Source organism: Aethalodelphis obliquidens, unplaced genomic scaffold (assembly GCF_003676395.1).
Source record: "Aethalodelphis obliquidens isolate GAN/ISIS:26980383/991018 unplaced genomic scaffold, ASM367639v1 scaffold50, whole genome shotgun sequence".
Taxonomy (NCBI): Eukaryota; Metazoa; Chordata; class Mammalia; order Artiodactyla; family Delphinidae; genus Aethalodelphis; species Aethalodelphis obliquidens.
This window is the reverse complement of record NW_020837994.1, coordinates 1759732-1784199: the sequence shown is the minus strand read 5'-3', so window position 1 is coordinate 1784199 and position 24468 is coordinate 1759732. Positions and strand designations below refer to the sequence as shown.

The window sequence follows — 24468 nt, the reverse complement described above, 5'->3', positions numbered from 1 at the left end:
ACTGCCATTGATGACTCATAGGGACTTTTGTAATCTGCTCTGAAGCCCAGTCTGTCCAGCTATTTTGTCTCCTTCCTAATTTCTTGGCCCTGAGCCTCATTTTGGTTGTTATTCCCTGTCCCCACTCCAGTTCTCACTTCCTCCTTCCCCACCTCTGTGGACTATTTCCCTACATAAGGATTAGTTGTGGACTAATCAACTACATAAGGGTTAGTTGATATTTAATGTTTAAGTGTCTGTATTCCGTTAGCCCCACAGACTGCATACGGAATCTGGGCACACACCCTTTGAGGGGCTACCTTCTTGTCTAGGAGGGGGGCTGGAGCTGAGAGAGATCACACCCCCTCCGGGTTCCCTCTTTTGGTTGGTGGACTCATCATCCTCAGAGACCTTGTAGCCACTGGGCCCCACAGGCTCAGCACCTGGTACTGACAAGATTTTCAAGGGCCTGGAGAAAAGTTTCAGACTACCTCCTCCCTTTTTTTTTTTTTTTTTTTACAGAATCCAGAATACCAAAAGAAAACGATAAAATCAAAATCAATAAATATTTAGACAAACGTCTACCAATGTAAATTTATATCAGCTTCACTGGCTGTTCAATTTAATTGTGATAGTGACTGCCACATATGCCCTCCCTCCGTTATTAATAGATCACCTGAATTTTAACCAGGCACAAGATCACCCAGCAAGATATACTTCCCAGCACCTCTTGAAGCCAGATGTGGTCATGTGACTAAATTCTGGACATGAGAAGTAGTGAGTACACTTGATACCTGCTACTTCTGGTTGTGCAGTGGATGGGGGCTCTTCATCTTTCCCCTGACTCACTGGCCAGAGTTATTGCATTGGACAACTCCAGGGGGAACATTTGCATTGTAGTCTATGAGAATGGTGCTCCCTGCCATTGTGCAATGCAGCAGCCCTGCCCCTGGCTGAGATGCAGACCTTCAGGCAAGAGCTGGAGTTGGTATTCATAAACATTTGATTACATTTAAAAATAATTTGTAGGGAATTCCCTGGCGGTCCAGTGGTTAGGACTCTGCGCTTTCACTCCCGAGGGCGTGGGTTGGATCCCTGGTCAGGGAACTAAGATCCTGCAAGCCGCGTGGCACGGCCAAAAATAAAAAACAAACAACAAAACAAAACAAAATTTCTAAGTTTGATTTTCTCACTTTGCAAACATTCCATGTATGGGCTGTAATTGACAAGAAATCAAATCTTGTCATAATTTAAGTAGACATAGCAAATGATTTCAAAGTAAAATTTTAACAAATCCTTTAAAATATTTTCAGCAAAGAAACAACATTTTATATGGGATATAGAAACATTTTAATATAGGATAGGACCTAAAAAATATATGTATGAAAGACCAATGAAGTTCTTAGAAAGGCCTTGATCATTTTCAATCCCCCAAGCTAGAAATTTCAGAATCATTTTTGATATTTTCCTAGTAATTTATTCATTCAGGAAATAGTGAGCATTTACTTTCAGACAATATATATAGTGGAGGAGTATCAAGACTGTGGTCAGACATACCTAGGTTTGAGTCCTGGTTTTGCTACTTACTAGGTGTGTGACTTTGAGCAACCTCTGTAGGTCTCTACTTATCTGTAAAATGGGGGCAATAATAATGCCCATCTCTTAAGTAATAAAGAATTTGACTGGCCTCTGTCCCTGATTACTGGGAAGGTGAATTTCAACCCTTGGAATTTCCAAAGTAATAGGAGTATCTTTGTTATCATGAGCTCTTTGGATCATAAATCTGAGTTTCTGCTAAGAGATGGGATGACTCAGGATGGAGGCTGGTCATCATAAAGACCAACCATGTGGTTAGAGGGTTGGGACTCTGAGCCAACCTGATTTCTAGGGACAAGGGGAAGAACTGGAGATTGAGTTCAAGCATGTGACCAATGCTTCAATCAATCATGCCTTTGAAATGAAATTCCAATAAAAACTCTGGACACCATAGCCCAGTAGAGCTTCCTAGATGATGAACACATCAGTGTTCCTGGAGGGTGACATATCCTGATTCCATGAGGAGAGGTCATGAAAGCTCTACATACAGAACTCTCACAGACCCCACCCTGTGTGTCTCTTCATTTAACTGAAACTGATTTGTATCCTTTATAATAAAACTGTAATCATAAGTATAATGCTTTTCTGAGTTCTGTGAGTTGTTCTAGCAAATCATTGAACCCAAGGGGGTCACGGGAACCCCAGAATTTGTAGCCATTTGGTCAGAAATGCTGGTGGCTGGGGAACCCTCGAAAGTGCAACTGGCATCTGAAGTGAGGACAGTCTTGTTGGGAAGTATGCTCTTTTTTTTTTTAATTAATTATTTAGTTAGTTACTTTTGGCTGCTTTGGGTCTTTGTTGCTGTGCGTGGGCTTTCTCTAGTTGTGGAGAGCAGAGGCTACTCTTCGTTGCAGTGCATGGGCTTCTCATTGCGGTGGCTTCTCTTGCTGTGGAGCACAGGCTCTACGCAAGCAGGCTTCAGTAGTTGTGGCACGCAGGCTCTAGAGCACAGGCTCAGTAGTTGTGGTGCATGGGCTTAGTTGCTCCTCAGTATGTGGGATCTTCCCAGACCAGGGCTCAAACCTGTGTCCCCTGTATTGGCAGGTGGATTCTTAACCACTGTGCCATCAGAGAAGTCCCGGGAAGTATGCTCTTGAACCTATGGAGTCTGCTGCTAACTCTGGGTGGTTAGCATTGGAATTAAACTGTATTTCAGTATATCAGCTGCTAGTGTCAGAATACTGCCTCATAGGGTTGTACAGGATCAAATAAGAAAATATATGCAAGGCACTTAGCAATAATAATGATGATTACCCCTTATGGCTGGAAGGATTAAATAAGATAAACTGCATGAAGCACTTAGCATAGTCATAGTACTTGAGACTCCTGTGAGCCGCACACTACACTACTCATGGAAGATAGTTTGTCCATTTTAATTGCTGAGCAGTATTCCATTGTATGAATATATCACAGCATATCAGTTCTCTTACTGATCGGCACCTGGGCTGTTTCCAATTTGGAAGTATTGTAAATAAAGTTGCAGTGGACTTTGTTGTACAAATCTTTTTGTGGTATAAATGTTTCCACTTATCATGGATAAATTCTTTGGATTAAAACTGGGTCATAGGATAGGTGTATATTTAATTTCATGAAAAATGCCAGACCTTTGTCAAAAGTGTTTATGCCATTTTACACTACAACCAGCATTATGTGAGAGTTCTGGTTGCTCTGCAACCTTGCCAACACTTGATGTGTTCAGTCTTCTTAATTTTTAGCCATTCTTGTGATTGTGTAATGACATTTCATTGTGGTTTTAATTTACATTTCCATATGATTAATGATATTAAGCACAGGAAGACGGGAAAAAGAAAACAGAAATAATAAACAGAGAGAACAAACAAAAACAAATAAAGGTTCAGGCTTAAGCCTTAATATGTCAATAATTACCTTAACCTAAATGGTCTAAATACACTAATTAAAAGACAGAGGGGCTTCCCTGGTGGCGCAGTGGTTGGGAGTCTGCCTGCCAATGCAGGGGACACGGGTTCTTGCCCCAGTCCGGGAGGATCCCACATGCCGTGGAGCGGCTGGGCCCGTGAGCCATGGCTGCTGAGCCTGCGTGTCCGGAGCCTGTGCTCCACAATGGGAGAGGCCACAACAGTGAGAGGCCCGCATACCGCAAAAAAAAAAAAAAAAAAAAAGACAGAGATTGGCTTAGTGGAAAAAAACATAACCCAACTATATGATGTGTATAATAAACTCACTTTAAATGTAACAATAAAGGCAGACTGAAAGTAAAAGGATGGAAAAAGATAAATCATGCAAAATTAATCAAAGGAAAGCAGGAGTGGCTAAAATGATATCAGATAAAGTAAACTTCAGAGCAAAAAAAGTTATCAGAGACAATAAAATTATAAAATTACAAAGGGTCAATTCACCAAGAACACATAGCAAACATAAATGGATATGCACCAAGCAACAGAGCTGAAAAATATGTGAAGCAAAAACTGATAGAACTTAAGGGCAAAATAGGTAAGTCCACAATTATAGTTGGGAGACTTCAGTACTCATCTCTGAACAATTGGTAGAACAACTAGAGAGAAAATCAGCAAGGATATAGAACTCACCAGCACCATTGACCAACAGATTCTAATTAACATTTATAAAACACTGCACTCACCAACCACTGAATACACATTCTTTTAAAGTGCCCACAGAATATATACCAAGATAGACCACCTGCTGGGCCATTAAAATTTTTTTTAAAGAATTGGAATCATACAGGGACTTCCCTAGTGGCACAGTGGATAAGACTCCACGCTCCCAATGCAGGGGGCCCACTTCGATCCCTGGTCAGGGAACCAGATCCCACATGTATGCCACAACTAAAAGTTTCCATGCCACAACTGAGGATCTGGCAAGCCACAACTAAGGAGTCCTGGAGCTGCAACTAAGGAGGCTGCCTGCCACAACTAAGACCTGCTGCAACCAAATAAATAAAAAAATATTGAAAAGAAAAGAATTGGAATCATACAGAATGTGTTCGCTGTGCACAATGGAATAAAACTAGAAATCAGTAACAGAAGGATAACAGGAATACAACATACTTCAAAGTAATCCATGGGTCAAAGAGGAAATCTCAAGGGAAATTTTAAAAAATACATTGAACTGAATGAAAGTGAACATAGAACATACCAAACTTTGTTGGATACAGCTAAAGTCACACTGAGAGGGAAAAATTTATCACTAAATTTAGCACTAAATCCATATACTAGAAAAGAGGAAAAATCTCAAATCAATTATTTAAGCTCCCATTGAGAAAACACAGGAAAAAAAGAACCAAATATATCCAAAGCAAGCAGAAGGAAGTAAATAATAAAGATAAAAACAGAAATAAATGAAACTGAAAACATAAAAATAATAGAAACAATAAAACAAAGGACTGATTCTTTGGAAAAAGTAATAAAATTAACAACCTTCTAGCAAGACTGACCAATGAGAGAGAAGATACAAATTATCAACATCAGGAATGACAAAAAGGACCTTACTATAGACCATGTAAACATAAAAAGGAAAATAAGTGAATACCACAAACAACTCTACACACATAAATTTGACAACTTAGATAAAATGGACTAATTCCTTGAAAAACACAAACTACTAAAACTCACCCAATATGAAATAGATAATTTGAATATCTCTATATCATGAAGAGATTTGAATTTGTAATTTTAAAACTCCCCAAAAGAAATCTCCAGGCTCAGATGGTTTCACAGAGAATTGTACCAAATGTTTAAAGGAAATGAAGACAATCTACACAACATCTTCCAGAAAATAAAAGAGGACAGATACTTCCCAATTTATTTTATGAAGCTAGTATTACCCTAAAAACCAAAGAAGGACAAAAAAAAAAAAAAAAAAAAAAAAAAAAAAAAATCCCCCAAAATTTTTTTTAAAAAAAAAATAAACCAAAAAAACAAAAAAAAAAAAAAAAAAAAAAAAAAAAAACTATAGACCAATATCTCTCATAAACTTAGTTGTAAAAATTCTCAACAAAATACTAGCAAACCAAATACAACAATGTAAAAAAAGAATTACAGCACAACCAAATAGGATTTATTCCAGCTATGCAAGGTTAGTCATTATTCAAGAGTCAGTCCAAAAAATCAATCAATGCAATCTACCACATTAACAGGCCAAAGAAGAAAAATAACAAGATCATAGCAATCATTGCAAAAAAAGCTTTTGACAAGATTCAACATCCTTCATAATAAAAACTCTCAGGAAAACAGGAATAGAGGAAAACTCCCTCAACTTGATAAAGATCATCTACAAAAAACCTACAATTAACTGTATACTTAACAGTGAAAGACTGAATGCTTTCCCCGTAAGATTAGAAAAAGGCAAGGATGTCTGCTCTTACTACTCTTATTCAACGTAGTACTGGAAGTTATATTCAGTGCAAAAAAGGCAAAACAAGGGAATTAAATGCATACCCATCAAAAAGGAAGAAAATAGAATTGTCCCTATTTGCAGATGACAAGATCGTCTAAGGAATCTACAAAAAACTCTTAGGACTAATAAGTGAATTCAGCAAGGATTGCAGGATGCAAGATAAACATATGAAAAATCACTTGCATTTCTTTATATTTGCAATGAACATATGGACACAGAAATTAAAAGTACAATACCATTTAGAATCACTCAAAAAAGGGAAATACTTAGGCAGAAATCTAACAAAACACATATAGATTTGTATGCTGAAAACTACAAAATGCTGATGAAGGAATTTAAAGAAGATCTAAATAAATGGTGAGATGTACCATGTTCATGGACTGGAAGGCCCAATGTAGCAAATATGTCAATTTTCCCCAAATTGATATATAAGTTTAATGCAATTTTTATAAAAAATCTCATCAAGATTTTTTTAGACATAGACCAGATTATTCTAAAATGTATATGAAAAGGCAAATAATGAAACCATTTTGCAATAACTAAAACAATTTTGGAAAGAGAAAGAATAAAGTAGGAAGAATCAGATTGATTTTAAGCCTTATTATATAGTTACAGCAATCAAGAATATGCGGTATTGGTGGAGGGAAAGGCACACAAATCAATGGAAGAGAACCTTGAAATTGGCCCACAAAAGTATGCCCAACTGATTTTTGACAAAGCTGTAAAAGCAATTAAATTAGGAAACATAGCCTTTTGAACAAATAGTGCTGAAGCAATGGGGACATCCATCTATAGGCAACACACACACACACACAACCTGCAAAAAAACAAAACAAAACAAAAAACTCCAAAGTTTCAAAACTTAGGGAAAAAGAGGAGAAAATCTTCAGTACTTAGGGCTAGGCAAACACTTCTTAGACCAGTAAGATCCATAAAAGGAAAAGTGGATAAATTTGACTTTATCACAACTATAAACTTTTGCTCTGCAAAAGACCCTGTTAAGAGGATGAAAGTACAGGCCATAGAGTGAGAGAAACTATTTACAAACCATATATCTGATAAAGAACTAGTATTTAGAATATACAAAGAACTATCAAAACACAACAGTAAAAAAATGACAATCAGGGGGCTTCCCTGGTGGCGCAGTGGTTGAGAGTCCGCCTGCCGATGCAGGGGACACGGGTTCGTGCCCCTGTCCGGGAAGATCCCACATGCCACGGAGCAGCTAGGCACGTGAGCCATGGCCGCTGAGCCTGCGCGTCCGGAGCCTGTGCTCTGCAACCTGAGAGGCCCACGTACCGCAAAAAAAAAAAAAAAAAGAATGACAATCAGTTAGAAAATGGGCACAAAGCATGAACAGATATTTCATTGAAGAGGATATACAGATGGAAAACAAGCATATAAGATGTTCGACACCATTAGCCTTCAGGGAAATACAAATTAAAATCACAATGAAATACAACTATACACCTATCACAATGTCTAAAATAAGAAATAGTGGTAATGCAAATGTTGGCAAGGATGCAGAGAAACTACATCATTCATATATATATTGCTGGTGGGAATGTAAAATGGTACAGCTACTCCGGAGAGCAGTTTGGCAGTTTCTTGAAAAACTAAACATGCAGCTACCATGTGATCCAGTAATTACACTCTTGGGCACTTATTCCAGAGAAATGAAAACTCATGTTCACATTAAAAACTTTTACATGAATATTTGTAGCAGCTTTATTCAGAATATCTGAAAACTGGAAATAACCTAGCTATTCTTCAATGGATGAGTGGTTAAACAAGCTATGGTACATCCATATCATGGAATACTACTCATCAATAAAAAGAAATGAATATTGATACATGCAACAACCCAGATGAGTCTCTAGAAAATTATGCTGAGTGGAAAAAAAAAGCCAGTTCCCAAAGTTTACATACCGTATGATGCTATTTATATAACACAGATAATTGTTTGCTGGGAGTTAAGTAGTGGTGTAGATATAAGAGAGCAACAGGAGAGATCCTTATGGTGATCGAAATGTTCTGTATCTTGACTGTATCGATTTCCATATCCCAACTGTGACATTGGCAAGACATTATCTTTGAGGGAATCTGGGTAAAGGGTACACAGGATCTCTCTGTATTATTCTTTACAATTGCATATGAATCTACCATTTTCTCAAAATAAAAAATTTAATTAAAATATTACCTGTGTGTGGCTTCCCTGGTGGCGCAGTGGTTGAGAGTCCGCCTGCCGATGCAGGCGACACGGGTTCGTGCCCCAGTCCGGGAAGATACCACATGCCGCGGAGCGGCTGGGCCCGTGAGCCATGGCCGCTGAGCCTGCGCGTCCGGAGCCTGTCCTCTGCAACGGGAGAGGCCACAACAGTGAGAGGGCCGCGTACCGCAAACAAAAATAATAATAAAATAAAATATTACCTGTGTGGTTTCTCTGTCATCTAAATCCTGATTGATGCAATACACTTCATCAGATTGGAGAATTTCTCTTCTCTTCCTAGTTTGATGAGAATTTTAGAGTAGGTGTTGATTTTTACCAACTGCTTCTTATGCATTTATTGAAAATAATCTCATGGTTTTTCTCCTTTTCGGTGAAAATTATATTGTTTGATTTTAGAATGTTAAGACAATTTTGCATTCCTGGGATAAACAATACTTTATTGCTGGATAAATTTGCTAATATTGGCTTAGGATTTTATGTCTACATTTATGAAATGTCTTTCAGGTACCTATGGGAGTGATCAATGTTATTAGTTTCTAAAATTAAAATTAAAAAGCTAAAATTTAAAAAGACCTGAGCAAAAGTAATAAAATATTAAAATTTGATAAGCCTGGATGGTGGGTAAATGGTAATTTGTTACATTATTCTCTATACTTCTCTGCTTTCTTCTTTTCAATTAAACAATCCTTGGTTGCAGCTTAGAAGACACATTCAGAGGATAGATTGAGGACATAAAAACTGGGTTCTGTTTGCTATTAGGAATACAGGGGTAGGATAGTCGTGTGTAACCTCTTCACATAGCAATGGGTCAAACACATAGTTGGTACTCAGTAAAAGTTTATTAAATGAACTTAGATTTGTTTAAATCACACTCCAATACAACCTAATGGATGCTGTGATCCAGATCCATCCTCAGGATCTAGTCAGTCATTCCCCCAGCTTCTGGGAGTAGGTTGCTCATGGCTCAATTTCTCTCTGGGAATTGCCCTCCTCCAAAGGAAGCAGCCTTGCCAAAAGTTACAGGACCTGTTCACATACAGCCTCCATCACTGGTCAATGCAAGGACATAAATTTCTGGCCCCCTTCTTTAATTTGGAATAATTCTGAAAGGTCATCCCAGGCTCAGAGCATTCTTTGGGATTGGCTGAGGCTTCTGCTTAGATAGTTTCACAATTCAACCTCTCCTTCTGCCTAATCCTGCTTCCATCACTCCCTTACAGGCTTGGCCTTGAAAGTACCTTCACCCCATCCCCACCCCAATAAACCTCCTGCATGTTAATCTCCCTCTTCCTCGGGGAACTCCACTCAGGACACGTATTACCCTATTTTACTGTTCTTTTCATAGCAGTTATCAGTATTTGAAATAACCTTGTTTCTTTAACGCTTTAATACTTGCTTATTGCCTGCTGTAAGAATGTGAGCTTCCCAGGACAGACCTTTTTCTTTTTCCATACAATGTACACTACTGTATCAAGCACCTAGGGCAGGGCCTGCAGAACACAAGCAGGCCCTAAATACTGGTTGTTGGAATGAACGAATGAAAAGAGACACACCTTGCCCTAGGTATCGTAGTCTCTCAACAGCCAGCAACGAGCACTTGAGGGCGGAGACTCCGGACAAGTCCCCGAGTCCCCGCCCTTCCCAGCACGCCCCCAGGCCCAGGCAGGAGGCGGGGCCCCGCAGACGTCGCGGCCCGCGCAATGCGGCAACCGGCGGTACGGCTGCTGCGGCTGAGTCAGGTGCCGTATGCCGAGCTGCTGGCGCTGCAGGAGCGCTGGCTGCGGCGGCTGCAGGCCGAGCCAGGGACCGAGGCGGGCGCGCTCCTGCTCTGCGAGCCCGCGGGGCCCGTGTACACCGCCGGACTGCGCGGCGGCCTGACGTCCGAGGAGGCGACGCGGCTGCGGGCCTTGGGTGCCGATGTGCGCGCCATTGGCCGCGGCGGCCTAGCCACCTTCCACGGCCCGGGCCAGCTGCTCTGCCACCCCGTACTCGACCTGCGACCCCTTGGCCTGCGCCTGCGCGCCCACGTGGCGGCGCTGGAGGCGTGCGCCGTGCGCCTGTGCGAGCTCCAGGGCCTACCAGGTGCCCGCGCGCGGCCCCCACCCTACACCGGCGTCTGGCTGGGCGAGCGCAAGATCTGCGCAATCGGTGAGCGCCTCGGGGCGGAGCCTGGCGGGGCCGGACCAATGGTGGTGAGGGCAGAGCCCCGGCTGGGAGGAGGTGTGTCTGGCGCGGGCTTTGAATCAGAACTAGTCCTGGATGTAATGTATCTTTCTTCCTCTGAATGATTTTTTTCCCTTTTTAAAAAAAAATTGTGGTAAAATACACATAATATAAAATGTACCATCTTAACCATTTTAAAGTGTACAGTTCAGTAGTGTTAAGTGTTTCCAATTGTTATGCAACCAATCTCCAGAACTCTTCATCTCTCAAAATTCAAACTCCACTTTTTTTTTTTTTTTGTGGTACGCGGGCCTCTCACCGCTGTGGCCCCTCCCGTTGCAGAGCACAGGCTCCGGACGCGCAGGCTTAGCGGCCATGGCTCACGGGCCCAGCCGCTCTGCGGCATATAGGATTTTCCCAGACCAGGGCACGAACCCGTGTCCCCTGCATCGGCAGGCGGACTCTCAACCACTGCGCCACCAGGGAAGCCCTAAACTCCACGTTTAAACAACTGCCCATTTCACCTTCCCCCTAGCCCCTGACAACCTCCATTCTACTTTTATCTGTATGAATTTGACTTCTCTAGGTAACTCATTTAAATGGAATCATACAGTAATTGTCATTTTGTGACTGGATTATTTCACTTAGCATAATGTCCTCAAGGTTAATCTATGTTGTAGTGTTTGTCAGGATTTTCTTCCTTTTTAAGGCTTAATAAATATCTCATTACATGTAAAAACAAATAAACAAAGTTTTTAACCCTCTTCACTGAAATATTCAGAACCAGAAGGGCTCTCAGAGGCCAACTCGTTCAACACTCATTTTTACCAATGGAGAAGTGAATTGCCAGGGTACTTCACAGTATCAGGACAATAAGGGTGAAATCGTTTTTTCAAACTTTTTTTTAAGCAACGGAGGAATCTCTTTGTTAAAGGATATTTTCTGTAATCTCCATAATAAGTGCAGCTACTGTGGAGCGACACACCTCTCCTCCCATTTTGTCCCCCTCCCCTGATCTGTGCACAGCCCCTTGGGTGCTCTAGAAACGAAGTTGGAAAGTCAGTGGTCTAGTCCAGTTTCCTCATCACACTGAGGGGGATCATGAAGCCTGGGGAGGGAGGGTACCTATTCTAAGACCCATTGGTTTGTCTTGCAGGAGTCCGCTGTGGAAGGCACATTACATCTCACGGCCTGGCGCTGAACTGTTCTACGGACCTCACGTGGTTTGAGCACATTGTGCCCTGTGGGCTGGTTGGGACAGGTGTCACTTCCCTGAGTAAGGAGCTCCAGAGGCATGTCACTGTGGATGAAGTAATACCACATTTCCTTGAGGCCTTTAAAGAGACCTACAAGTGCACATTGATCTCAGAGGACAGCCCCAGCTGAAGGGCATTTATATTATCACAGCCTGGAGGTCCTGCCTTGGAAAGCACCACACCTGACTTGGAGTCACTGAAACCCAGATTCTAGATCCAGCCCTGTCATTCACACACCATGAGACTATGGGCAAATCATGAGCTCTGAGCCATTGGTTCCATATGTATCCTGGTTTATTTATATCTTCCCCACCTACCTCAGATATAGATGTGAAAATATTATGAAAAGCATGCTGTATAAATTTAAGGCATTAGCACTACCATTGACACCATTTTCTCAGCTTAGAAAAACTCAGATATCATAGAGTGTCATTTCTCAAATATTTATTATTTCCTCAATACTGTATTCAACTGGGGAAGCCTGGGCTCCAGTTCCTTTGATTTTTGTAAGAAACATTTCTCTGGATCATCCAGGTGAAGGTGATGTGATGTGGTGCTTTTTCATTCTTAGGTGAGCTGAGTGCTTTCTGCAATAAAAGGGAAAGGGAGGGGCTTCCCTGGTGGCGCAGTGGTTGAGAGTCCGCCTGCCGATGCAGGGGACACGGGTTCGTGCCCTGGTCCGGGAAGATCCCACATGCTGCGGAGCGGCTGGGCCTGTGAGCCATGGCCGCTGAGCTTGTGCGTCCGGAGCCTGTGCTCCGCAACGGGAGAGGCCACAACAGTAAGAGGCCCGCGTACCGCAAAAAAATAAATAAATAAAAAAAATAAAGGGGAAGGGAAAGGCCTCTTTAAAGAATAAAATGGGATTCTGTGTTCCTGGGTTGGATTCCTCAAGCCTGATAGCTATTTTTAGTTAGGTAACCTGAGCTAGGCCAGAGGCTAGGGGGAAGAGAAGAATAATTTCTCACACTGTACAAATGCCAAAGATAGAAGTAAGTTTTTCTTATACGAGATCTCTGTTTGTAAGGTTCTATAGTAATTATCTATTGCTGTGTAACAAATCACCCCAAAACTTAATGACTTAAAAGAATAAACATTTATTATCTCGTATATTGTGGGTCAGGAATTCGGGAGAAGCTTAGTTGGGTGGTTCTGGTCAGGGTGTCTCAGGTACAATCAAGATGTCAGCTGGGGCAGCTCTCATCTGAAGGTTTGACTGGGGCTGGAGAATCAGCTTCCAAGATGATTCACTCACATGCTTGGTTGGTACTAGTTGTTAAAAGGAGGCCTTAATTCCTCACCTTAGTTCCTCATCATTCCACAGGGCTGCTTGAATGTTCTCATGACCTGGCAACTGGCTTCCCCCAGAGCAAGTGATGCCAGAAAGAGACAAGGTGGAAGCCACAATGTCTTTTATGACCCAGCATTGGAAGTCACACAGTCATTTCTGCAGTCTCTTAATATGTGAGCCCTATTCAGTATGGAAGAGACTGCACGAGGGTGATAGGAGGTGAGGATCATTAAGGGTCATCTTGGAGACTGACTACCACAGGCAGTTAGAATAGAAAGAACCTTGAATGAGAAGTCAGGCAACTCTAGTTCCAGTCCTGGCTCTGTGGAACAGTAACCAACAACATTCAAGATGGCGGTTGCTTCCTGAGGGACTGCAATGAGCAGAGCTCCCTGCTGCTGATGGACATGTGGTGGAGTTCTGCCACCAAAATGTGAGGGTTGTTCATTACCACAGCATAACTAGCTTATGCTGACGGATAAAATATGTTTATATTAATTAGGACTCTTGTATTTGCAAGTGTAGAAACCCAACTCAAACTAACTTAAGCAAAAACAAACAATCAAACAAACCCCACAATGGGAGGGTTATTGGAAAAGGTACTGAGAGGGTCTCATAAAATCCAAGGGTGGGGCTGCAGCTGGGCTCCAGAACAGAACCAGAGCATGTAGCCCTTTAGGAACCCACATGGTCTTTTCTCTCCTGTTCTCTGCCGTGAGTCTTGGTGTGTTTGCTTCATTCTATCTTACTTCAGTCCAGCTTTCTTTGTTTCCCAGGCCATGTAGTGGAAGATGGCTACTGCTGCTGTTATCCATGAATGTTGCAGTAGAGTCAAGGAAAATCCCCAGGTTTCTGGCTTGAGCAAGTGGGTGGATGCTAGAGGTATTGCTGGGATAGAGAACTCTGGATAATGACCAAGTTTGGAGAGAATAATAATGAGTTCAGTTTTAGGTAAATCAGGTTTGAGATACTTGTGGAAGATGTAGGTGGAGAAGGCCAGTTGGGTGTTTGAATCTGGAGCATGGCTGTGATGAGCGATGGTTTCGGTCTGGGAGTCCAAAGAGAAGGGGAGGGCAGAGGACTGATAAATGTGAGGCACGGGCCAAGGAGGAGCAGGCCAAGGAGACTGAGAAGCAGTCTAGGCAGAGACATAGTGTGGGACCCAGAATGAGACAACACGACGATCTCATTCACTCTTCTGGCAGCACAGCAAGATAGGTAGGCTTATTTTATGGATGAAAAAACTGAGGCCTGGGAGGCTAAGTGAGTTATTTGAGGTCATGCACTTAGTTAGGTGCAGAGTCAGTCCCTGGCTCCTAATCTGGGCTCTTTTCCACTCTTCCACAGCTGCCTCTGAAGGGTGAGCAGGGCAGGTATCCTGGAGAGACATGCCTCCAAGAACAGGTGGGTCGACAGAGCTGAGGAGGACGCAGGGCAGAAGGCCAGATTTAGGCTGAGGCTGGACGTGTGGAATTGGCTCAGGCCACTGCTGTGGGTTCCTGACTCTCCTTCCTTTCTGGACAGAGCCCACCTACGCTTTCCCACTGGGGCCCTTCCTCAAGGAAGGAAGCTGAGTGTACGAAAGAGGATAGTTAACACCCTGGCTTTTCCACCTCCAGAAAGCCTCTTCTTGTTTATGAGAAGTCTTTTCCTCATAAATAAACAAATTGTCCAAGGTCTGGTGAATGAGTGCTAAGTGTGAGGACGTGACCAACTGCAGTGACTGGCCCAGCATCTTGTTCCTTTGGCAGGAAACCAAACAGAACCTGCTCTGACAGTGTGACCAGGTGCACCTTGCTTCATGAAAAAAGCCTCTGACTGAAAACCTTCATGGAAATCAGATATTTGCAATCAAAATCTAATTTTTTCACTAAATTGTAATTTACCTTACCTATTATCATACCATATTATAATAACTATAAAGTTTTAACAAACAACAACACTTGCACTCCCACCTAAAAAAACATTCTTTTCATTTGTGTGTTTCCAGCACTTGATTATGAGCAGACATCTTTTATTATTCTATTCTATTCTGTTTTATAATCCTATTATGAATTATTATGTGGATAAAATTATGTATACTATTTTAAACCATAGTATTACAGAGATTTTCCCACATTGCTAGATAGTCTTTATATTTTTAACATTTAATCTTGTTTTTATTTCTTTTAAAACTTAGATCTTTTAAAAAAATATAGGCAATGCATACACATGGAATAAAATTTAAAAGGTACAAAATGCTACCATTGTAATGTAAGTCTTATTCCTATCCCTTTCCCCTGTAAACCCAGTCCCTTTCCTGGAAGACTAAATGATGGTAAATGTCTTATTTATATTCTTCATAGATATTTTGTATATATATATAAGCGTACATTCTTTTTCATATAGTAGCATACTATACACACATCCCTTCACTTTGTAAGATTGTTTCAGGTCAGTATATAAAGAACATCCTCATTTTTAAAAACGGCTGTGGAGTCATCCTCATTTTTCGAAACAGCTGTGGAGTATTGCGTTCAGTGGATTTACCATGACTTATTTAGCTAGCCCCCTATTGAGGATGTTTAGGTTATTACTAATCTTTTTCTTTTACAAATAAGGCTGCAGTGAGGATCCCTGTATAAATGTGCATGTGTGTCTGTGTGTGTGTCTGCATATTGTATCACACACGGTGAGCACAGAGTTTGCGTTTCTAGAAGTGATTTTCTGAGTCAAAGGACATGTGCATTTTTATTTTAATAGATATTATCATTGCCTTTCATAAAACATACCGATTTATATTCCCATTGGCAATGTACAATGCCTGAATTTTAAATGTTCTAGCATCTTAGATTTTTCTTCATCTTTGAAGCTTTTTATTATAAAATCTTTCAAACATACAACAAACCCCATGAACCCCATGTACGCATAACGCAGGTAAAACAATCAACTCATGGCCATTCTTAGTTTATCTAAACCAGTGCCTATTTCCTGCCTCCTCCCTGGATTGTTATGAAGCAAATCACAGGTACCGTATTATTTCATGCATAAGTATTTCAGTATGTATTCCCAAAAGATAAGGACTCTTAAAAAAAAATAACCACAGTATGTCATTAACACATATAAAAAATACTTATTCAATATCAACAAATATTCAGTTAATATTCAGATTTCTTTCTTTCTCCCTCCTCCCCCGCTCCCTCCCTCCCTCCGTCCTTCCTTCCTTCCTGTAGTTGGTTTGTTCAAACCAGGATTCAAACAAGGTCTACACACTGAATTTGGCTCATATGTCTCATAAATGTCTCTTTTCACCTACAGTTCCCCCGCCATCTTTTTTATCTTTTTCTCCTGCGTTTCCTGAAGGTTAAAAAGTAGATCCTGACAATTGGCATGATTCAGGTATGATTTTTTTTAGCACATCTGCTTTGTAGGTGATGGTGTGTTCTTACATCAAGTAGCAATGTAGTATCTGTTTGGGGGGTTTTTTTTCCTCTTTTTTTTTGTGATGACTGTGCCCTAGATTCATTATTTTATTAGGGGTTTGCAAGATGTGATACTCCGATTCTATCATTCCTTCTTCACTTACCAGCTGGAATACGTCTATAGACCTGGCAGGCTGAGTGCAAAAGAACTCAACATGTCCGGTAGCATTAGTGTTATTAGCATTTTATTAGATTTTTAGTTTTGTTCATTTTCATTAAAATTTGTATTGAATAAATACTATGTAAAAGATTTGCCTTTACAGTTGCATTGGAGTTTAAACTGAGTTTAAATTTGAACATATTTAGGTTATCAGCACTGAGTACCTCAATGATTTTTTTTCCGTTAAAAGGGGTTCCTAAATCATTCAAGTTCATGAGACACTGGTATAAGGCTATAGTGTTACATTTTTTCAATTTACCTAAGCTGTGAGCTTTTCTAAGCCAGAGACTGTTTCTTTGTTTTGTTTGTTTGTATCCTAGCATGTGAAAGGAAACAGTGGTTCAATGACTGTTATTATGAGGAATTCCCTGTAGCTTTGGTCCTTTTGTTGACAGACATCAGTATCCAGTCTGTGAAGTGGTCATCCCAGCCCTGCTCACACAGCTCCAGACGTGGAGCATTCTTCATAATTCTGATTGTTACAAAGTTGTTCCTCATCCCAAACTGAAACCTGCCCTCAACAGTGTCATAATTCTGCCCTCCTGTAAGTCCTCCTCTGAGAGGTCTTCCCTGGCCACACTGTGCATCCCCCTCGGGTGGCAGTGGCCCCTATAATGTAGTTACTTATTTCCATGTCTGACCCCGTCCAGACTGTGAGCTCCCCAGGCAGGGACTATAGCTGTATCACCCATGGCCCTCTCAGGACCAGCCCAGGGCCTCACACAGAGGTGCCCAGAAATGGCCTGTTGAGTCAGCAAATGAATTCTATCCTAGGAGCGGGCTCTTCTTCAACTTAAACTTTCCTGATTCTTCTGTTCTTCATAAAATATGGCTTCCAGATTTTGCCCCCACTGCCCTCATCTCAACAGGTTCCAATTGGCTAACATGGCCTTAACCTGTGTTGCTTGAAGATAACATGCCTAGTGCGGTCCGGCCAGTGTTGGGGAAGCTAGTAAAATAGTCTTGTTCAGGCTTCAGAGGCAACAATAGGCCTTTGACTAAAAAAGACCCTGGGGCTTCCCTGGTGATGCAGTGGTTGAGAATCTGCCTGCTAATGCAGGGGACACGGGTTCGAGCCCTGGTCTGGGAGGATCCCACATGCCGCGGAGCAACTAGGTCCGTGAGCCACAATTACTGAGCCTGCGCATCTGGAGCCTGTGCTCCGCAACAAAAGAGGTCGCGATAGTGAGAGGCCCGGACACCACGATGAAGAGTGGTCCCCGCTTGCCACAACTAGAGAAAGCCCTCGCACAGAGATGAAGACCCAACACAGCCAAAATAAATTACCAAAAAGACCCTGAAAGAGCTACATGCTGAACTGCTAGACTACATGCAGGTCAGCAGAAACGGTGCTAGCAAGTCTTGGGAATCTGGCCAGTTCCTGGGGATCAGCGAACATTCTGAGACTTACAACTAAAGTATCAAAGCATTTGCAATAACAGCCAGAGCTGCATATCTTCACACAAGCTGATGATCCTCAGTTTGCAGCTTGGCGTTAAAAGCAGGACTCCTTTAGGCACATTCTGCAGTCTCACCCGTGGGGTGAACACACCGCCTGGGACCTTCCCAGTTGGGACTCCAGGTTGCTGTGCAAGGGACTTCCCAGCTGCTGCTTGGATCTGGAAGTAGGTGTCGGCCCAATTCGGTGATGTATGCTCTGTTATATACTCTGTTAATATTCTTACTCCTTTTCCTCTAATGATTGTATATTGAAATTTATATACTCTGTTAATATTCTTATTCCTTTCCTTTTAATGGTTGTATATTGAAATTAAGTTAAATCACCTTCTATTAAAGATTTGATTGAAGCTGTTTATTTGTGTGAGACGAGTGGTTATTTTGCCAGCGAATCCAACAAACCTTAAAACCAAAAGCAGACTTTTGGCAAAACAGCCCGTGCAAGGTGTGTCAGCCTGTGCTGGGCCCTGGGGACACAGAGATGGGTCAGACTTGGTCCCTGTCTTCAGGGAGCTCACAGCTTGGTGGAGGAGACACACCAGTAAAAACTGTTCGCAGTAACCTGTTATAAGTACCATGAGAGAAGTCTGTACAGGTACTATGGGAACACAGAAGTGACAAATCTTAAAAGGGAAGAGGGGCAGAAAAGGCTCAAGTGACTTCTAAGTTGTAAGAAAGAGAAAACCTGGCTCAAACACAATGAAAAGCAGTATCTTAGATCTCGTAACTAAGAAGTCTGGGGATAGACTTTAGGCACAGATTGATCCAGGAGCGGGCAGCATCTAAGGGTGAGTTAGCCACCCCCAGGAGGAAGGGTGTTCCAGGCAGAGAGAGCAGCATAGGCAAAGGCCTGGAGGTGAGAGGGATCAGGTGGGTATTGGAAGAACAGCAGATTTTCCTCCTACCCCTTTCTAGGGCAAACAGCCTGGCCTCACAGCCTCCTCCCACATTCCTTACTTCTACTCCTCTCTACTAGCCCTTGCCCGGAGCAGCCTGAAAATGAATGCGGAGGACCTCACCCATTTGACTGACTTGCCACTGCCTCTGCTTGATCCTCCCATTTGCCCCTCCGTATGCTCACCACCCTTCTCTACCCACCATGGGACTCCTTGCTCTTGAGCTTCCATCTGGGTTGGTACAAAGTCAGCAGTAGAAGACCATAGGGTGGGAGGGGAGGGAGTGGAGGGAAAGGAAGGGATTCATTTCCCAGCTCTGTCTCTGCTAGGTCAGCATGGGTTGGTTGCAGTCTCTACATGAAGTCACAGTCCCAGCCTGGCTGCCCTCCCTGGGCTCCAATAAACCCATCCCACCCTTGCCCTCCAAGCCTGGCAATGCTTTCCCTCCTCACTGTTGCTAGCCAGACATGCTGCACCATTCCTTGTCAGTTTCCTAAACCCTCCTTCATGCTCTCTTCAAAGTATCTAGTTTCAGGGTGCCATCTGTTTCCTGCCAGAACCCTGACTGACATGGGCCTGATTTGCAGTCAGAGGCTGGACTGGGGACATGCTATGCCTTGTGAGATGCTGGGTGCCTTCAAGGAGTTTTTGTTATTCAGCTCAGCTCAATTCCACCACACTCACCTCTCTCCAGCCCAACCCACGTGGGCCCAGGGCTGTTCTAAGCACTTTACAGGCATTATTTAATCATCACAGCAAATAACAAACCCACAAGGTTGTATTGCTGACTGTGTTCTGAGAAGAGGAAACCGGCTCAAATGAAGATTTGCCCAAGTTCATATAGTTAGTTAGAGGCAGATCCATGATTTGAACTCAAGTCTGGACTCCAAAGGCTGTACTTTAAACAGCACTTCTGTTGACTCCCACTCTGCCCTCCACACAGGAAGGTGAAAGGACCAAAGGAGACGGTGAGTGTGAAAGTGCCTTTGAGACCCTGAAGAGCCAGCACACCTGGTTGGCCTGAGAGCTGTGGTGTGTCCTGTTGCTCCCCAGGGCCAGGCTGAGTCTTTGACAGGCACTCAAGGAGGTCAGAGCTGGCAGAGGCCCCAGATATCAGACAGCCTCACCCCTTCCTGTGCTGAGGGAGAAACAGCCCCAGAGAAGACAAGTGGTCCCCCCAAGGTCCTACACTTGCAGTAGGAGCCAGAATTAGAATTTAGAATGTCTTCAGACACCCCATAAATCTATCAGGGAGAAGGATGTAGTGCTCCCCTTAGAGAGAAGTTTAGAAGAGAGAGAAGCGGGTGGGGATCAGGATTGGGGAAGCTGATGATTTCTGGACTACAGAGTTTCAGACCTGAGGGATGCAAGGGACTTCAGAGCCCATCTAGAAGGCTCCTCTGATAGCCACTCTGACAAGGAAGCTCTACTTGCTCACCTCCAAGATAAGAAGCCCATTCCCATGAGAGGCAGCCTGTCCCACACTCCCAGTGAGCAGAGATCTGGATCCTGTGACTCTCCCATCCCCAAGCCCGCTTGGTCCCAGGTCTTCTCTCTAGGACTCCACAGAACATGCCTGCTCCCTCTGCCCAGGTATGTGAGCCGTGCTCACGGCACATTTACTCCCCTCTTCTCGTTTCTCATTTCTGCTCAACTGTCAATCTCCTGTCTGCCCAAATCATATCTGTTTTCCAAGTCCTACTATAGAGGATACTTGTTGCTTCAGCCTGTACAGCCATTCAGACTACCTCTGATAGTAGCATCCAGATTTTCCTTAGGGAATCACCCCCCACCAGTTTTATGTGTGTGTATTTGTTTGTTTGTTTCTTTTAATTGAAGTATAATTGGCATGTAACATTATATTCGTTTCAGGTATACAACATAATGATTTGATATTTGTATACATTGTGGAATGATCACCACAATAAGTCTAGTTAACATCCATCCCCTTACACAGTTATAAAATTTTTTTTCTTTTTTTTTTTTTTGCCGTACGCGGGCCTCTCACTGTTGCGGCCCCTCCTGCTGCGGAGGACAGGCTCCGGATGCACAGGCCCAGCGGCCATGGCTCACGGGCCCAGCCGCTCCGTGGCATGTGGGATCTTCCCAGACCGGGGCACGAACCCACGTCCCCTGCATCGGCAGGCGGACTCTCAACCACTGCGCCACCAGGGAAGCTCTATGATGAGAATTTTTAAGATTTATTCTTTTTTTTTTTTGAAGGGAGGTTTCAGTTATTCAGTGTTTCCAGTTTTTCAATAAGGGATACAGATGGAAAAGCCAGGGCCTCTTTCCACAGAGTTTACAATCTGGGGAGAGAACAAGAGAGATATCACATAACAGAGGCAAATAATTCTAGGAGATAAATGTCCCTCAATGTGTTTTTCAAAATACAAGTTCTTGCACAAACGTGTAACTAAATACTGACTCCATGGTGCTTCAGTTATATCTGAAAGGGCTTTGAGAAAATAAGAAGTCCTGTTACTGGATAAAACTAGTGGTCCATCTCGCCTTTCCAGCAGCACTAAAGGAAGTTGTAGGGAGAGCAGAGGTTAACTGTCAAGATAGCTTTTAATTTGTAAATTTATCCAAAGTTTGAAAATATCATGGGGATTCTTAGGAGTCCCACTAGTCGGTGAATGGCCTACCTATATGTCCACTACATCTACAGACTACACACACACCCACTCAGATGATTCTCAGAATGGGGGTATATGAGAAGTTAATTCTCATGTCTGGCTTTGTCATTCTTCGCCTTTCCCTCTCATATCTTCAATCACTTGTGTCACAGGACAAATATAAGTAGTTGGGAAGTGTTAAACTCTGACAGTAAAGCAAAATCAGAGTTAAAGGCAAATGTTTAATGAATCATGTTCAAACACACGCTAGTCAATGAAGAACTTCAGGTTCCAAGGGCCAGATATTCTGCATTCCCAAGAAATCGCCATCAGCTTCTCATTCTGGTTAAATATTTTCACGTTGCATTTTGTGGCCACAAAATTAGTGGTACATTTTTGAGCGTTGATCTATCATTCAAAGATTCAAATTAAGGGACTGAAAGAAAACATTTTGTATCTGTGTATTTGAAAAAATCTGTCAATGAACAAGGAGCCAGGTGTCAGTTTCCTATGGGGGGAATGTTCTCATGGAGGTACTGTAACGGTAAGTCAGTCCACTTCATTTCTTGTTCTTTAACATTCTGTGGTGCTGCCATTTTCCTGTTCAGGTTCAGGAAGCTCATTCGGTGGTATTACAACATCCTCATAAGGCAGCTTGTCTTCTCACCAAGCATCATCAATCAAATCCAAGATCCCTCCATCTCTCTGTACCTCACTGTCCATTCTCCTGCAGCTTTAATCTTGCCAGATCTGCAAGCCAAAAAGGTTATTTCCTAAACATGAAGACTGAGGAGATGATGTAATCCAGCAGTAGGATTCTCCAGGCTTTTTAGCCTGGATGTGTCTTTTGGCATGATATTACCCTGGGAAAGACTCATCTCATCTGTTTATTTATAAGATCATAGTCCCTCCCAGCTGATTTTCCCGGTCACACACAGATGCCACCTTTTTGTAAAGTTTTCTCAGATCACTCCAGCTTCAGCACACATTCTGCCCTTGATCGGTTCCTTCTCGTCGTTATGATCCACTAAACAAGTTAGGTCGGCTTTGTGACTGATTGCTCAGGCATTATTGTTTCCAATTGCTGTGTGTGAATTTTGTATCAATGACTCAGCATATCTTTCCCCAATCTGGCCTCAATCTTTTCCCATCTGTCCCTCTTCCGGACACCTCTAACCCTGTCATACTTTCCAACCTTTGCACTTAAAGGTCTCTTTGCCCCATCACTAACACCTACTTTTCCTTCCAAACTCAGAGTTGGACGTCATTTCATCGGGGTCAATATCGCATTTCCAGAGTTAGGCGGTAAGGTGCCTTCACTCTTCAAGGGTTGGCAGAGTGGAAAGCATAAGGCGGGCAGTGACCAGGACACCTCCACCATCCCAAGCACTTTGCCACACTCGCCAGAATAAGCCATTACCACTTTCCTGAACAAAATTTTTCTTACACGCGTTACTATCCCAATGCTTATAATGTTCTATCTTGTTCCTTTTTTCCCAGCTAACTCCCAGTCAGTCTAAAAACTTGGCTCCCAGGTCACCTCCTGCAGGAACTTTCTCTAAGCGCCCGGAAGAACGCGGTCCCCGCCCCTCCGCAGGCCCCATAATTCCCTGGGCACAGTGAATGGTCCCCATCGGGAGCTTGTTGCATTGCCCGCCACAGGGTCTTCCCAGACAGGTGATGCCTATGTTCCCCGGGGCAGGGCAGTTTTATCCATCTCTGTTTTACAGCTCTGTAAACGTGCAGTTACATTAGCAAAGCTAGAACGCCTCCCCCCCACCCCCCACTAAGAATGACCCTCGCAGGCCACCACCGTTGGTACAGGCGTGGGAGGCCGCTCCACAGCCTAAGATTTATTCTTTTAGCAACTTCAAACATGCAATCCAGTATTATTAACTATAGTCACCATGTTGTACATTACATCCTCATGGCTTATTTCATTCATTCATTCATTCATTTATGGCCGTGCCCCACAGCTCCTGGCATCTTAATTCCCCAACCAAGGATCAAACCCGGGCCGACAGCAGGGAAAGCGCAGAGTCCGGGAATTCCCGGCTTATTTATTTTATAACTGGAAGTTTGTACCTTTTGCCCCCTCCACCCATTTCCCCCACCCACGTGTATGTGGTTTGGATAGAGATGACACACCCCCTACCAGCTTCTGTGACTGGGATAGGCACTGAGTCCGTTTCAGGACAATAAGAGTCTGACCCAGGACTTCTGTCAGGAGGGTTGTGGGGGAAAGACGCTCTTTCTACCGGTTTCATTCATAGAATAGAGTGTATGCATGGAATTCAGGCAGTCATTTTGTTACCGCAATATGGGATTCTGCCTGAGCATGGAGCATCAGTGAGAAAAGCAGAGACAGCTTCCTGAAGACATCATCTGAGCTCCTGGATCCAGCCATGCCTGAAGCTAGATATGTCAGGATTTTATACTTTTATGAGCTGAGAAATTCCCTTTTCTACTTAAGTCAGTTGAGCTGGGTTTTCTGTCTGTTGCAACTAAGATTCCTGATTGATACATCCATCATCTCTGCAAACCCTAGTCCACACTGAACCCACATTCTTCTGCATTCCCATAGCCCTTATTGTTTAAACCATAAGATTCAAAAGTCCATGTTTATACAACCATGAACACATATGCCCTTATTAATTTTTTTCCCCCACGTTGCACTGCTTGCGTGATCTTAGTTCCCTGACTAGGGATTGAACCTGTGCCCTTGGCAGTGAAAGCACGGCGTCCTAACCACTGGACCACCAGGGAGTTCCCAATAGCTATTCTTTATGCAACACTTGCTATGTGCCAGGTACGAGGTGAAGCACTTTAAATACAATATCTTACTGTAATCCATACAACCATAAGATGTAGTTGTTTTTTTTTTTTTTTTTGGAGCATGGGCTCTAGGCACGGATGTAGTTGTTTTTAATCCCCATTCTACATAAGGAAACTAAGACTCAGTGAG

General features: G+C 42.9%; 1 protein-coding gene, 1 long non-coding RNA gene and 1 pseudogene across 2 annotated transcripts; 2 read left to right on the top strand and 1 right to left on the bottom strand.

Moving 5' to 3' along the window:
• Positions 1–9879: 9879 nt before the first annotated feature.
• LIPT2 (lipoyl(octanoyl) transferase 2) lies at positions 9880–12222 on the top strand. The gene is made up of 2 exons (XM_027083377.1): positions 9880–10348; positions 11520–12222. The coding sequence occupies exons 1-2, from the start codon at positions 9901–9903 to the stop codon at positions 11747–11749; spliced, it is 678 nt and encodes a 225-aa protein (XP_026939178.1). The 5' UTR covers positions 9880–9900; the 3' UTR covers positions 11750–12222.
• Positions 12223–12455: 233 nt separating this feature from the next.
• LOC113607759 (uncharacterized) lies at positions 12456–16619 on the top strand. Its single transcript, XR_003428063.1, has 2 exons — positions 12456–14314; positions 14662–16619. It is a non-coding gene; the product is annotated as an uncharacterized LOC113607759 (long non-coding RNA).
• A 4681-nt stretch (positions 16620–21300) lies between these two features.
• Positions 21301–22357, bottom strand: LOC113607758 (anaphase-promoting complex subunit 13 pseudogene; annotated as a pseudogene).
• Positions 22358–24468: the final 2111 nt, after the last annotated feature.

Bases quoted from the DNA above. Each gene is read 5' to 3' on its own strand.
- LIPT2 (XM_027083377.1), top strand. From the start codon at position 9,901: ATGCGGCAACCGGCGGTACGGCTGCTGCGGCTGAGTCAGGTGCCGTAT. The intron at 10,349-11,519 runs GTGAGCGCCTCG...TTTGTCTTGCAG, and splicing joins GCGCAAGATCTGCGCAATCG to GAGTCCGCTGTGGAAGGCAC.